General features: G+C 45.4%; 1 protein-coding gene across 3 annotated transcripts in view; it reads left to right on the forward strand.

Annotated features, from left to right (window-relative positions):
• The first annotated feature begins 1974 nt into the window (after positions 1–1974).
• PRRC1 (proline rich coiled-coil 1) overlaps positions 1975–15376 on the forward strand; it is a 37004-nt gene continuing 23602 nt past the window's right edge. The window contains exons 1-4 of one of the 3 annotated variants that reach the window (XM_084629534.1): positions 1975–2121; positions 13117–13254; positions 14172–14579; positions 15158–15321. In XM_084629534.1, coding sequence (XP_084485660.1) covers positions 13137–13254; positions 14172–14579; positions 15158–15321 — 690 coding nt within the window. In that variant the 5' untranslated portion in view covers positions 1975–2121; positions 13117–13136. Of the gene's footprint in view, positions 2122–2367; positions 2654–13099; positions 13255–14171; positions 14580–15157; positions 15322–15376 lie in introns of those variants that run through there. The other 2 variants (XM_084629535.1, XM_084629533.1) reach the window with 2 other exon arrangements.

A 15376-nucleotide genomic window follows, 5' to 3' on the forward strand; every position in this document is an offset into this window, starting at 1 on the left:
CTTAAAGGAGTCGGGGTCACCCTGTGGCAAGAAGCGTAGGGCATTCTTCACTACAGGCATTGCTACCTCCACTGCCTATAATTCATAATACATTTTCTGGCTTAACTAGCAGACTACAAATATTGATTTTTTTTTTGAACGTTTGACATCCAGAACAGCCAAACACGTGTATAGCTTTGTTTAGTAGTTCTGACTAATGAAAAAATGCCATAAGGTAACTTTGTGTATGAAACTAATCACTGCAAGATATGTCTGTGAGATGAAAACAGCTTTCTAGTGAGAGAAACATAGCAGTTTGTCAGGTTCAGTCAGCTGCAGGCTCCATTATCTTCCTGCCAACTTTCCAATCGCACAAAGCCAAACACCCTTGCCCTGCCCACTCCACCCCCCCCCCCCTTTGCTTGCTCTTCCCTACCCTCACTCACTTTGCCCCAGCCTGGTGAGACTTTGGGTGTGTGTGTGTGTGTGGGGGGGGTGATGGCTCCAGCTAGGGGCTCTGGAACGGTACCAGAAATGAGGGATTCAGGGTATAGGAGGGGGCTCTGGGATGGGACAGGGTACAGGAGGGAGGGGGTGCAAGCTCTGAGGAGAGGATGAGGGGTTTGGGGTGCAGGAGGGGTCTCTAGACTGGGGCCAAGGGGTTTGGAGTGCAGGAGGGGGCTCAGGCCTGGGGTTGGGGTGCATGCTCCAGCTGGGGATATGGGCTCTGGGGTGGGCCCAGGGATGAGGGTTTTGGAGTGCAGGAGGCAGCTCAGGACTGAGGCATTGGTTTGGGGTGTGAGAGGGGGTTTGGGCTCCAGGAGTGAGTTTAGGTATGGGAGGTGGCTCAGGGCTGGGGCCCAGGATTGGTGCAAAAGATGTAGGCTCTGGGAAGGAGCTTGGGTGCAGGAGGGGGCTCAGGGCTGAGGTGTGGGGTGCAGGCTCTGGGAGGGAGTTAGGGTGTGGAAGGGGGTTCTGATCTGGGGTAGGGGGTTGGAGTGCAGGAGAGGGTAAAGGGTGCAGGCTCTGGGAGGGAGCTTGGGTGCAGGAGGCGGCTCAGGGCTGGGGCAGGAATGTGGGAGAGGGCGTAGAGTGCAGGCTCTGGGAGGAAGTTCTGATCTGGGGCATGGAGTTGGACTGCAGGAGAGGGTGAAGGGTAGGGGTTGTGGGAGGGAGCTAAGGTGTGGGAGTGGGCTCAGGGCTGAGGAGCAGAAGGGGGTTTGGGCTGTGGCTGGGCAGTGCTTACCTCAAGCTGCTCCCAAAAGCAGCTGGCATGTTCTGCAACCCCTAGATACAGGGCCTCTGAGCTCTGCCCACAAGCACAACCCTGGCAGCTCCCAGTAGCTGTGGTTCCTGGCCAAGGGGAGCTGCGAAGCCAGTGCCGCTGCTCGTGGTGGCTGCCTCTGCGCCTAGGAGCCAGACATGCTGGCTGCCACACAGAGCCAGGGCAGGCTAGGAGCCTGGGCAGTCAGGGAGTCTGTCTTACCCCGCCACTCCCTGGACTTTTAGCGGCCTGCTCAGCAATGCTGACCAGATCCCCCAGGGTCCCTTTTCGACCTGGCGTTCTGGTTGAAAACCAGCTGCCTGGAAAACCTAGTTGACCAGCAGCCTTGGCATGAGCCAGCACCCAGACTGCCAGCACATCACAGCCTCTCCTTTTTCCTTAACTTCATCCTATTCCACCCACTTGTACCACCCTCTGCCCGTGTTCACAACCAGCCTCTGCTGTCGTACTTGGGGGAGCTGGGGAGGGTACAAAGGTCTGTGCCCTGCTTCGCGAATATGCCCTCCCCACCTCTGTGGGGGCATGACGGGGCTCCGCTAGGGAGATGTCTGAGCAGGCTGAGAGGAAGAAACCCCGACATGCCCGCTGCAGGGCGAGGGGTAGCGACCAGGCTGCCAGGGCAGCGGGCTGGGCACCAAGAACCCCGCGGTACGTGGCCGGGCTCTGCCCCACCCCAGGTCACGCGCTGCAGACGGCTCCGCCCGGCCCCACCCGCCGCAGGCGAACGTGGCAGCAGGCGGTGGCGTCCAGCTCCCAGGCGCGGCCATTTTGGATGCGGGAAGCGAGCGGCGGCGCGGGGCAAACCGCGCCAGGGAAGTGGCGCCTGGAGGCCCGGCCAAGGAGCAACCCGCAGCTAGGTGAGAGTAGGTGGGAGATGCCGCCGCCAGGCCGGACAGCGCGCGCGGGAGCGGCCCGGCCTGGCCCCGAGGAGCGTGAGCAGAGCCGCCGGCGGCAGAGAGACGTGGCAACCCGGCGCGGCGGCGGGCATTGCGCATGTGCGCCCCAAGGCTCATGGGAGCTGTAGGCCCTGCGCTGCGTCTGCGCCCCGTTGCTCGCGCGCTGCCCCCTGCTCTGTGAGGCTGCCCGCGCGGGGGTGGGGGGCGGTGCGTCTCCTCCCCGGCGGCCGCGTCAGAGCCGGCGGCGGGGTCACGCCGCGCCGCGGGCCTGTTGCTGCCGTTAGCGGGGTCCTTCCCGCCGCCGGGCGGAGCTGCTCTGTAGGCGGCGCTGGAGAGTCTGGCAGCGGGGGCGCAGCCTGGGATCGGGGGGCGCTTCTGCGGAACGAACAGAAGGGGAACGGTCGGGGCTGCTGTTTAAATAGCGCGTGCAAGGCCCGGAGAGATCGTCCCGCCTCTGGGCGCTGTGGCGGCCGGCTCAGGAAGGCCGCCCGAGGTGGGTTTGCACTTGGGTTACCTCGTCAGGCGTTGTTCCTTCCCTGCTTACCGGGGGGTAGGAATGACTTTGAAAAACAAACCAACGCAAAAGCGGGGCGTCTGAAGGGGGCTTTTCTAACAGGGCGTGGGGTTCACTGCAAGTTCTGCCCATGGACGTTTGCAGCCTTGTTTGTGCTGCCGGTGTAACTTACTGTCATAGAGAATAATCTAGTATCCTACACCCCCAAGTTGGGTGGCTTTTTCTTTCATTTAAAAATTGTGGGATTTATGCATCCTATGAAGATTGGCCCTGTAGTTCATTAATCATTTGTGCTATAGTGTCTCTGATCTAGACGGTAAACTCCTTGGGACAGAGGCCAGCTCTTCTGTCTGATATTTAGCGCCTATCCCTCTGGTATCTGAAGTCTTGTTGGTACAGTGATGATGATTAAATGTTAAATACTCATAGTTTGGCAAGCAAATGTTTCGAAAACGGGTAGTCTGATCATGCTAGAAACGTAAGAAAGGGACTGGTATAGAAAAACTCAAGTAGTTCTGATTTTGGCATTTTCCTCCGGCTTTGAGCATGTCAGCGAGCATCCATTCTTGCTGTGCATGGTCTTCCCTGTGCCCACGTGGCACTTCATTTACATCAGCAATGCTCTGTCACCCGAGGGGCCTGCCCATCTGCATTTCAAAAAATGTGTGGGATCCTCTTCTGTCAAATGGAACTAACCTCATGTGCTTAGTTTCTTCAGGAGGCTTGTCAAGATTAATTACTCAGTTATAATATCTGATGTTGAAGAAGACACCCCATTGAGTTGTAAATGGGCATCACAGCATGTTCTGATAGTTGCTGTGTCTCTTTTGTTATCTTTTTTTGCTTTGTCCAAGAATGAGCTGAGTGCCACAGGGGTACAAAAGAGAGAGACAGGGTGGCAGAGCTTAAGTTCTTATTCCAGTACCTGTGAGCTGTTTCTGTTCTGTGGCCTTTAATGAGGTTGGCTGTCTGAGGTAAATAGGATGGATTTTAGTGAGCCAGCTCCCCACTTTATAAGCAGATGAAACCATATGTTTCCAGTCTGTATAGGGTGGTACGAATCTGATGTCCTTCAACTTCCCCTAGCCGCACTGATCCTTTCCTCTACCCATACACTCCCACCCCCAAACTAACCTGGTACCCATTTAGACTGGGAAATAATGGCTTAATATCTGTAAAAGACTTAGGCTATGTCTACAGTACCACTTATGTATAAAGCCAGCCCAGAGCGACATAAGTTATACTGACCTAAGCACTGGTGTGGACAGCACTATGCTGATGGGAGAGCTTCTCCCATCGATATAGCACAACTGCTGTAAGCTCTCTAGTTTAGCCATAGCTTTAGAAGATGAAAAGGCCTACAGTTCATAAGGAGTACTTGTGGCACCTTAGAGAGTAACCAATTTATTTGAGTATAAGCTTTCGTGAGCTACAGCTCACTTCATCGGATGCATCCAATGAAGTGAACTGTAGCTCACGAAAGCTGATGCTCACATAAATTGGTTAGTCTCTAAGGTGCCACAAGTACTCCTTTTCTTTTTGCGAATACAGACTAACACCGCTGTTCATAAATGAGTATTATTTATATCTGTGCCTATACATCCCTTAATTAGGATGTGTGTATTCAGGATGGCTGTTCATTTGGGGATCCTTCCTAGCAGTTAATTGGCCTAATAATGGATAGCAACACCTGCTGCTTAATCAGGAGAGTATTAACAAAAATTCTGCTTAATGAGCTTAACCAGTGCTTTAGGTGTTAACCCTATCTTACCTTTTCACATCTAGTTATGGAAACATTGCCTGTTACATATTTTAAAAAATGCATTAAGTAACATTTGAGTCTGGTATTTTAATTGATTAGTGAGCTTATTCACTTCTCAGGTTAAGCCTGAGCCTCTCAGAATAATTCTACTCTGCTTTGTTAACATGGATGTCTACTCAGCTGTGGAAATCTGCTTGTTAAGGGTTAACATTTAAACATAGCACCACTGCAGACTGTGATTCAGTTCTAGAAATTGACTTTATCCTTGTCAATTTTGGGTAGTCTTCCTTAACTATCAATTTCCGTATTTTTGGGACATAACCTGAAAATGATTTTAAATTAAGATTAGTCAGAAAAAGAAATATGTAAATTATTTGGTTTCACATTTTTCAGTTACTTCGCATTACTTTTAAAAAATCAAAAGCTAACTTTTTCTGATTGTCAACTCAGCAAGCTCAACCTTTGATCAGTAAAATGAAACTTTTTTTTCTGCTTCTAACATAATCACCACTTTAAGACAAAAAGTTGTGCAGTCAGAATTTATGGCCTGATTTTTTCCTAAATGCCAAATACCCACACATCCTGCTGAAGCAAATGAGAGTTGTGGGTGATTTTCACCTTCGAAAATCAAGCTGTTAGCCTTTTCCCCAAAATTGTCAGTTAACACCTGACTAGAATTCAGCTCCCTCTTCCTTGGTCGTATTGGCTCTGCATTCTGAATCAAGTAAATAGTTACACCTCAAAGAGGTACAGACCTCGTCTGTACTAAGTATTCTTCTTCTTGTTAAAAGCTCCCATGATCGTTTTAGTGTTGATGCAGCTCTGACATTGCTGGCCACAGTGGTAGCATTAGCATAGACCAGTTTTTTTTCCTCACCCGCACCCCCTTGTCATTTAGTAACTTAACCCTGCTGAGTTTTGTATTAAAATAAACCCTTCTGAAAACTGGATCTATACTGATGGAACTCTTTTTAGTGGCAAATTACACACAGATTTTTTTTTTTTAAACAAAGCCACAGAGCGAGAACCTGTTAGGAATATGCTACTTTTGTTATTAATTTAGTTATTAAACACAATTTAATGAATTCGTACAGAATGCACTCAAGTCTGGGAGGCTTTTCCAAATTCGGTGACATGGCCAAGACTCATGAAATGAACTTTTAGTCACAAACCTCTAGATGGCAGGAGCATAATTTCTTTTGGGCTAATTACACATTTGCTTGACTCTGCTTGTAATTCTTTGTCTCTTGGGTTTTATATTTTTGGACTGGTTTGTGGGGCTTGTTTGCTTTTTATTATGTTAACTTCAGGACCATAGATGTGACATAGGAAGTATCGGTTTTGTGGGTTATGTTCAGACTTTTTTTTTTTTTTTTTTTTTAATAATCTGAGAAAAGGCAGCAGATGATGTGCAGAGGAAGTGACATGCCCTAAAATATTTCTACAATGCAAATAACCATCCCTTTTCCCCACCCTCCAGCTAGCCCATACCAGCTGACTCTGGCTCCCCAGGTTTGGGATGCAGGGCTGTTTCGTTGTAGTGTAGACTGCCAAGCCTGCACTCAAGCCCAAGCCTGGAAGTCTATATGGCAGTGAAAGAGCCCCTTAGCCTGAGATCTGTCAGGTGAAGTCAACTGGCATGGGCTGGCCGCATGTGTCTAATTGCAATGTAGACATACCCTAAAATAGACTTTACTAATTTGCATTAATGACTGGTAATCCACTGCTGATTGAATGTTCTTGTGGTAAATAAAAATAAAATATCACAATGCATGTTGCTAATATATTTGGACAAGCATTTTATTTTTGACAGTAGGTTATAATGTAGTATGTTATGTAGAAACAGTGAAGTCTTAGGAAGAGAGACTTCACTGTAGGGTTCTGTAAATATGTAAAACTAAATCTTTGCTTGGAAGGGGGTTTAACCATCAAGGATTACTTGCTGAGAATTATGGGTTTGTGGATTGGAGCAGCGAGGAGAAAGAGAGGTGTTTCTGTAGCTAAATGACTTTTTAATATAAAGTTGGGAGTAATAGTAAAGGCCACTGCCAAAGCTGGTAGAAACTAAGGATTTGGGGCCTGATCCTGATAGGCACTTTGCCCCTGTGGTTTTCTTCAGGACTTTTTCAACAGCTTTGTTGTGTGGTGACTAGTCTTCAATCCTTATTTGCCCTCTTTTGGTTTCTCTTACTCTTCCATACCTGCTCTCTTTTAATTCTCTAGAACAGGGGTCTCCTATGCCTACCTCCCAGTGCTTCCTACCGCCAAACAGCTGTTTGGTGGTGCTTAGGACTTTCCAGGAGGGAGGGGGGAGGAGCAGGGACATGGTGCACTCAGGGGAGGAGGTGAAGAACAGGCGGGGCCGGGCGGGGATTTGGGGAAGGGGTTGAAATAGGGGCAGGGAGGGGGCGGAGTTGGGGCAGGGACTTTGGGGAAGGGGTTGGAATGGGGGCGGGGAAGGAGCAGAGAGGTAAAATATGAATTAATGGATCCTTGCAGTACAGCTACATTTTGCATTTCTTCAGCAGTAATTTAGTGGGGGACGTAAAGAATACAATCTGCACTGATGTCTTTGAGCTACTCATTGTGGGAGGAGATTCTTGGGGCAGCGGTATGAAGGAGGTAAATTGACTCGTTGTGAATGATGTTAGTTACTTTAAATCTGTCTGTTCTGTGGAACAGGACAGGAGCTTTTTTCTTTATGTATGACTCAATTATTTTCTTCCCCCATGTCAGTGAGGTTCCCTCATTCTGTCTCTTCCCACTGTCCCCGTCACTTTCTTTTCAAATCCTGTGGTCTGATTCTCAGGGCCATTTCCAATGAGAGAGAGAGAAGGAGAGCGTGTGTGAGCGCTAAACAGGAACACTGCAAACAGCTGGGCACATCATTGGCTGGTGTAAATTGTCAGAGTTCAGTGGAAGTCAGTGGAGCTATGGCAATTTACACCAGCTGAGGATCTGCCCCAGCATTTCTATTCTGTAGGGCTATTATAACATATCTAAGGTTTCAGTGATGTGGCCCTGAGACCAATGTACTAGTCCTCATGTGGACCTTGTGGTGATTTGAGTTTGAGATCCCTGTTCTAGAATTATATCTATGGGCCAGATTCTCCACTGTCTTGCTTCTTTGTAATCGCTTACACCTGTGCAAACTGAGAGTGGATAAGTTTAATTTGGAAGCATGTTATACTTGCAGCGTTACCAATTCTTGTGGGTTTTTTTTTTTTCCATGAGCTTTGTGACTGCGGTTCCCAGGTTTGCTGGTCCCACTTGGTCACAGGGTGTGGTTGGGCCCCCTCCCTGTGCAGCACTTGCCAGAGCTGTCAACCTGCACCCCTCAGGGAGAGGCAGGAGCAACAGCTGGGAGTTGCAGGGAGGGGCTGCTGCTTTCTGGGAGAGGAGACTGAGAGTAAAAGGGGAGGGTCTTGCAGGGGGAGGTGACTAGGGTTACTAGGTCCAGGTTTTCCCAGACATTGCCTATTTTTTGATCCTCGATGCTCTGTCCGGGCAGATTTTTCTAATACGAGACAATGTCCGGGTTTCTTGCAGAGCAGATGTTGCAGCTCAGAAAGAGTCCTGATTGGTCTGCTTTGTGATTGGTCTCTCCCGTGCATTTACATTTGATTGATCCCTTGCAGCTGCCAGATCCTGCCCACCCATGCCCTGGCTCCCAGCCCTGGGCAGGAGGAGATCCCTGCAGGGAGGCGCTGACTGACAGGCTTGCACTATGTTCTGGGTCTGCACCAGCCTCCATGCCACTGTGACAGGGTGACACTGCCCCTCCATCTCAAGATTGAAGCCCCAGGTACCCACTCCAGCACCCCTCAAATCCCTCCTCCCAGTACACACACCCTTCCAGCACCCTGTCCAACTCTCCCCTCACCCAGGCAGTGTCCTCTATTTGGAAACTGGAAATATGGAAACCCTATGGGGTAGGGTGAAAAAATGGGAATAAACTAAAAGACTGGAAGGGTAGAGTTGCACATGTGACATACCCAGGCTGAGGCACCCAACAAAAGCATAACTGAGAAACCAGAACTGGGTTGTCTTAGGGGTTTCTTTAATTCTCTATTCCTGGATAAATCTTTTTTGTTATCTGTATTGTTACAGACATACTTGCTGACAGGTATTTTGAAATAAATTACAAATATAATTGAAACTGGTATGGTACTGTGTTGTTTTGATAAATAACATATGCAGAATTTTAAAATGTGCTCAGAATTTTTAATTTTTTTGGGGGTGCAGAATTCCATCAGGAGTAAACTTGTCTGCTAGGACATGAATTGAGAATATCTTGTTTACTCAAGAGTAGCTAATGTCTTCACAGCCATAAAAACAACATTTGATTTTTGGCAGGTAATTGAAGGAGGAAGAGCTTTAGGAATGTTTTTGTTGTGAAATATAAACTTGTGCTATTAGCTTTTTAAAAACATTCTATTAAAAAAAAAAATACTTCAGCCCGGGTAAGTTTAATGGAAGGCTCTACCCAATGCAGTTCCACTGCAGAGGGCTGGGGCGGATGCAGAGATTCCGCAGACAGGATCCATAGCCCTACAGGCTGCAGAATGCTGCTTCAGAGGTCCTTCATCTGTTCTTGGATGGAGAGAGGTTTTGATTTGGAGAGGAAAGGGGCTGGCTTGTAGGCAGTAGATCTAATGGCATATGGGGAATTCCCCCCATGTTGGGGGACCTCAGCCATGAAGAGTACTGCTTAGTGGATGTGAAATGGATCTGTTGCCTCTCTGTAACTTGGCTCAAGTATTCCATCTCCCTCCTTGTCACCTGAACCTTTTGTGCAAAGCCTTCTGTTCGTGTTTTCCAGAGGCGACAGAACTGTTCCTTGTATAATTTAAACTTTCATTTATTCTCAGGAGCTTTACATATGTGAGCATATGTCAGAATTGACTGTTGCTATACCTTCTTTTGTGTGTATATGTAGGTATATATTTTACCTTCCTCAGCTTGGTAACAAGAATGTGAACATTTTTAGTGTTAAATCAGTAGCTGACTATGTAGGTTTTTTACATGGAATATGACTTTTTAGTAAAAGGGGGGGGGAAACCCCTGTAATTTTCTAAATGGAAATCTGTGTGTTGTATTGCATTTTTAGCACATTTTCTAAGACCTTCCCACTGTGCCTTGTTAAAGGAATATGCTGGCAGACCTTGATAGCTCCTGACGTAATGGATATTGTAGACAAGTCTTATCAAGACTCAGTCTATTTGTTATACATATAATGAGTTCACATGGGATTTGTATTTCATTATAGCTACCTTAGGAAACGTTCTTCCAAGAGACAAATAACTGCCTGGTTTACCAGACTTGTGAGAAACAAGACATTATTTGTTGTTTTTTAATTACACCGGACCCTCGCTAGAACATGTGTCTATATAACGCTAATTCGGATATAATGCAGTCACGGAGATGGATCCCAAATTTAAGTACAGTACAATTTTTTTTGAGTATAGACACAATAAATCAACTGCTGAGCGCTCTCCTGTCGACTCTAGTACGCCACCAGAATGAGGCGCACAAGCGCAGTCGACAGGAGAGCATCAGCTATTCATGCACCGTCAGCTATGTGATCTTAGATCAACCCCACGCGGTAGTGTAGACAAGCCCTAAGACGATTGCTGTAGGCCTAGAACGCCATACAAATGTCATGTAATAAAACTTTACAGGTACAGTACTGTATTTATCTTTAGAAAGATGTCAAAAATGTCGGGCAAAAGGAAGGCTTACTCGGTGCAGGAGAAATTGGACGCTATTGAACGACTTAAAAATGGCGAAACCCAGGCAAAGATTAGCATGAACGAGTCCACCTCCGTCGATGGCTAAAGAATGCTGACAAGCTCGGAACTTACATTCATAACCTGGATGAAGAGCATGGCCTTCAAAGAAAACGAGCCTGCTTAGCGAATGATGCCGATCTTGAATCTGCAGTGTACACATGGGGTTTGTGCAAAAACAGTAGAAAGGCATTCCTATCTCTGGTCTGCTTATAGCCATGCAAGCAGAAAAATTCGACCGGGAACTTAATGGCGAATTCAGCAATTTTAAGGCGAGTTCAGGTTGGCTATGGTGATTTCAGAAAAGACATGGAAAACTCTGCTGACGCCGCCGCACAATCGTGCCCTGCAAAGCTGAGGGAAATTTTACAGGTGGAGGGTTACTCAGAGGAACAGGTTTACAATGCAGACGAAACAAGAATTTATTATAAAATGTTGCCCGATAAAACCCTGGCTGTCAGAACAGATGAACATAAGAAAGAAGGATATAAACAGTCAAAAGATCGCCTTACTTTATTGTTTGTGTGAATGCAACAGGCAAGCATAAACTAAAACCATTGTGCATTGGAAAGTCTTGCGTGCCTCAGCGCTTTCATCACGTAGATGTGAATTGCCTGCAGTTTTCGTACAAGAACTCCAAAAATTCCTGGATGACCAGAGATTTTTGAACAATGGTTCTTCACCAGATTTGTCCCGTCTGTGCAAAAGCATTTGTGGGCAAAACGCTTAGAAGAAAAGGCCATTCTTTTGTGAGACAACTGTCCAGTGCATCCTCCAGCCGAAAGACTCAGAACCCGTGACAGTACAATATGGGTTGAATACTTACCCAAAAACATGACTTCCAAAATCCAGCTGCTTGATCAAGATGTTATCGCCATTTTTAAGCAGCATGATCAACGGAACTTGGTACGACAAATGATAGAAAGTGAGTTGTCTGTCACCGATTTTCTGAAGAAGTTGACTATAAAAGACTTCTTTTACACCGGCGGCAATTCCTGGAATTTATTACTTGCTGAAACGATAAACTGCTGTTGGATGGTGGGACTGAAAGAGTCGTTTGGCCACCCGCTCCTGGAAGAGAGTGAAGAAAGCAGATCACAGTCTGATGAGGAATTTGACTTTGAGGGATTTACAGAGGAGGAAGTTGGAAGAACAGACATGGAGTGGATGCAGGAGCTGTGCCAGCAACTGTCCGGGCTCGAGCTGTTCTGCCACTAAATATCGAGTCCTGGATAAGAGGTGATGATGAAACAGAAGAATTTTGACCCATTGCTGAAAGTCTAACAAATGACCAAATTCTTCAGGCAGTATGACCAAACAACATTCCAGAAGCTGAAGAATTGGCCTTCGCCGTAGAAAAAGAAGAGGAAATGGACGTCATTCCAATGTCAACTGTGACCGTAGCCTGCTTAGAGACTGGTTTGAGACGCAAGCCGTTGAGCCTATAAAAACTATGCAGATATGTAGTCTTTTGCAGTTTGCTAAGTGGAAGCAGCACAGCAGCAAGAAGCAAAAGCAATTCACCGACTTTTTAAAGAAAAACTAGACTAATTTATTGTAATGTCTACTTTAAATCTCTAGTAAAGCAACCCCTTTTTTTTTTTCTTGTTTCCTTCAAGTAGGAGTTTATTTTTTTAAGGTTTTCTATACTTTATGGATGTGACATTTACTGTATACAGTAATTTCATTTTAACGCGGTCCCCGCTATAACACAGTACTTGGCATGGATCCCAAATCCCGCTTTCTAGCGAGGGTCCTGGTGTACCTTTTGTACTGTAGAACACAAATCCAGAAATGAGAGAAAAGGAAAGTTGAGAATTCATTTTCATGGTTTTTCTCCCATCTCTTCTCTCTCTCTCGTGCTTCCCACACATTTTGTGCTACCTTTTAATAATAAGATTTTTAAGCAAGGGTGTGGTTTCATGTTTCTTGGGGTAAAATGGATTTTCCAGTGTTTTAGCATGATGAAAGACACTCCTATCCTCTACTGGTTGTGAAAGAAAACCAGTTTGTCATTCAGCCTTAAGCTTTGATGTTCTCATTAGATTAGTCAGGAGAGAACTAGTGTGGCCTCAGGGCTTGTCTGTTTGGTAAACATCAACTGCTGCAGCTAAATCATTATAAAAATCCATCTGGTTACACCGGGGGTAACCCCCTAGTGTAGACACACTGAATCTGCTTTAAATTGTGCTTAAGCTTAATGCAATAAGTCCCCTTAAGTGCAATTTAAAACGGTTTTCCGTTGTGTCAGTGTTAGGGACTTGCACTGGTATAAAAACATAAATTTTTATATTCAATTAGTTACATCAGCACAAGTTTTCTAATATAAACAAGGTCACAGTTAAAGCAGAGGAAAAGGACTCAGGATTTCCTGGGTTTTGTTCCCAGACGTGCCAATGGTTTCCTTTGTGACCTTTGGCAAGTCACTTGAATTTACAGAGTTGCTACCTCAACTTCTTTAGAAATAAGTTCAGGTGCTCAGCACCCTGTTGAAAACAAGTGCTGTATTTGAGTGCTTTAGTTTATCTGTCTGTAAAATGGGAATATGTACTTATCTGCTTTGTGTGGATTTTGTGAGGTTTAGTGTTTGTAAAATATTTCATATCCTTAAATGAAAGGTGTTATAGAAGTAAGGATTTCAGAGAAGTTTCGAATTTGAAACATTGTCTCTATAGTATAAGGTGTGGAAAGAATATTTATTATACAGATGTGCGGGACACTGAGTAAATGGTATGCCCAGGGCTCCTCAAAATATTTGTTTTGGAGCTGGTATTTCAACTTTCTTTGTCTCCCAAACCAGCATCTAGTCCACTATACCATACTCCTTTCTTTGTAATTCAGTTTGAAATAGTTTTGTCTTATTTTTCAATACAGATTTTGTTTCTCTGCAGTTTGTTGTAGCTGAAGAAAAATGATGGAAGAGAGTGGAATAGAGACAACCCCACCTGGCACTCCCCCGCCAAGCACATCAGGGGCAGTAGCTGCTGGTATCACCATTGCCGCCACCATCACCACACCTGTCTCATTAGGTATAAGAAGCTTCCAAGCATCTGGGTTTTGCTTGTTCGTGTGTTTGAAGCATAGCAATTAGTCCAAGTGAAAGCAATATTATAATGTGTATAATTGCAGTGCACTTCTCCAGACTAAATTGAAGAACTTAATTTCTTCCTTAATCCCAGTTGTGTGCTACTTAAATGATTTTCTACATCTTTTAAGAATATGGCTTTTTAAATTTACACTTCTATAAGAAATTATGTGGGTGTATGTCTAGGATTTTTATGGACGAGTGGGCGCAGAAAATACAGGCTTTGACTGCTGTGTAGGGAATAACAATAGAGTTGGCTAGTACTGTAGATAATCTGAAGATTTTGCAGGATCATGTAGGGAAATTACCTGCTTGCTTGGCCTGATTTTCTAGTGTTTGCACCATTTTCTGTAGACTATATTTCCCCCTTTTTGGTGAATATGCAGTTACAATTGTGCAGCCTCAGAGTAACATCTGACCCTCCAGTCGATACTTAGAATCTGTTTACTTTCCAGTAGTTGTATTGCCTCTGAATTACTAAAAGGCATAAAATGTAATGAGTTATTTTTGTTACGATTTTGAAGTCGCACCAAAGTTGGAGTGTTAACTGAGTAGTGACTCCAAAGGAAGATTGTCACCTATTGAACTGGCAGCACGTGAGGACACTTTTTGAAGTCTCCATTCAAATACTGACCCATCCTGCTGCTGTCTAGCTTGACATCTGATGGGGTCACAGTAGAAGATGGGGCATTACTTACTTTTTGGTGACAGTTTACTTGTAACTGGAATCATTACTACATACAACTTATTTTTTGCGGAAAAGCTTTAGGTATCTTATTCAGATATTTTTGTAAAGAATTTTAAAGCTATTATAATTTCTTATTAAAGTGCCTTTTCTTTTTTCCATTTTTCCTCTCCCAGCTTTGTCCAGTTCTCTCACTGCTCCAGACATATCCCCTCTCCCATTTTTCCCTCCTCAATCATTCTCCACACCTCTACCACCCTCAGTATCTTCACTTCCTCCTATGAGGTCGTCAGCGCCTTTGCCATTTGTGCCTTCTGCAACAGTTTCAACTATTGCACCCCCTTTAACTCCTGCCCCACCTCCTATTACCCCTCCAACTGCTTCAGCTTTTAGTGGCACCATGTCCCATTTCTCAACACCTCCTCCTCCAAGCTGTATTCCTGGCCCTAACCTTTCTGTACCTCCCACGGCACCCCCCATTTCAGGATTTTCCATTGCTTCATCCTATGACATTACCAGAGGTCATGCTGGGCGAGCACCACAGACCCCGCTGATGCCATCATTTTCTGCACCTTCAGTCACAGGTAGTATTTTGTTCCGTCTTGTAAGATGGGGGCAAGTTCTCATTAGTGGCCTTATGTGTAACATAAGGGGTAGTAGGGTGTCAGCATTTTTCTATTCACCCTGCGTCCCTGTAGAGAAATGCTGGCTGACTTCTGTATTATGCCAGGTACATCTAACTCATTCTGAGTATAAAGAGGTGGGAGTGCCTCTTTGGGGAGTAGTAGTCATGGTCTAGGACAGAAGTGTCACTTCAGGGAAACCCTAGGAACAGACAAGTTTGGGGGGAAAAAAAAAATAACTAAAACAAAAGGTTACTCTGGCTAACCCATGTAGCCAAACTCCACTGTACATAAGCGGGCTCTGTTCAGAACAGCGTAGAAACTTCAGTTGCTGTACAATGATACTATAGTATAACATTTTGAATCCATAAATTATACTCTAATGCAGTAGTTCCTAAACCTGCTGGTAATATATAGGGAACTGGCTGGTCATGTGGTGCTGGCTTCTGCTTTCTTATTTCCAGCCTCTATATTGCTTTAGCAGATTAATTGTGGTAAGATACATGAATGTTTGTGTGTGGCTTGTTTTTGCTTATCAGGTGTCTTGACAAATCCTGTTACTCAACAAACAACTTTTCCATCCTCTCTGGTGCCTGGAACTGGAAGTGGCCCTGCAATAACTTTCCCAGAGGAGAATGAAGACCCCAGAGTTGCTGGCATACAGAATGAAGCATCTGCTGGAGGCCTCTGGGGATTTATAAAAGTAATTGTTTTATTCTTTTACCATTTGTGGATTAAGTCTTTTAACAGACTAAAAT

This window comes from Lepidochelys olivacea (assembly GCF_965140295.1).
Source record: "Lepidochelys olivacea isolate rLepOli2 genome assembly, chromosome: 5".
Taxonomy (NCBI): domain Eukaryota; kingdom Metazoa; phylum Chordata; order Testudines; family Cheloniidae; genus Lepidochelys; species Lepidochelys olivacea.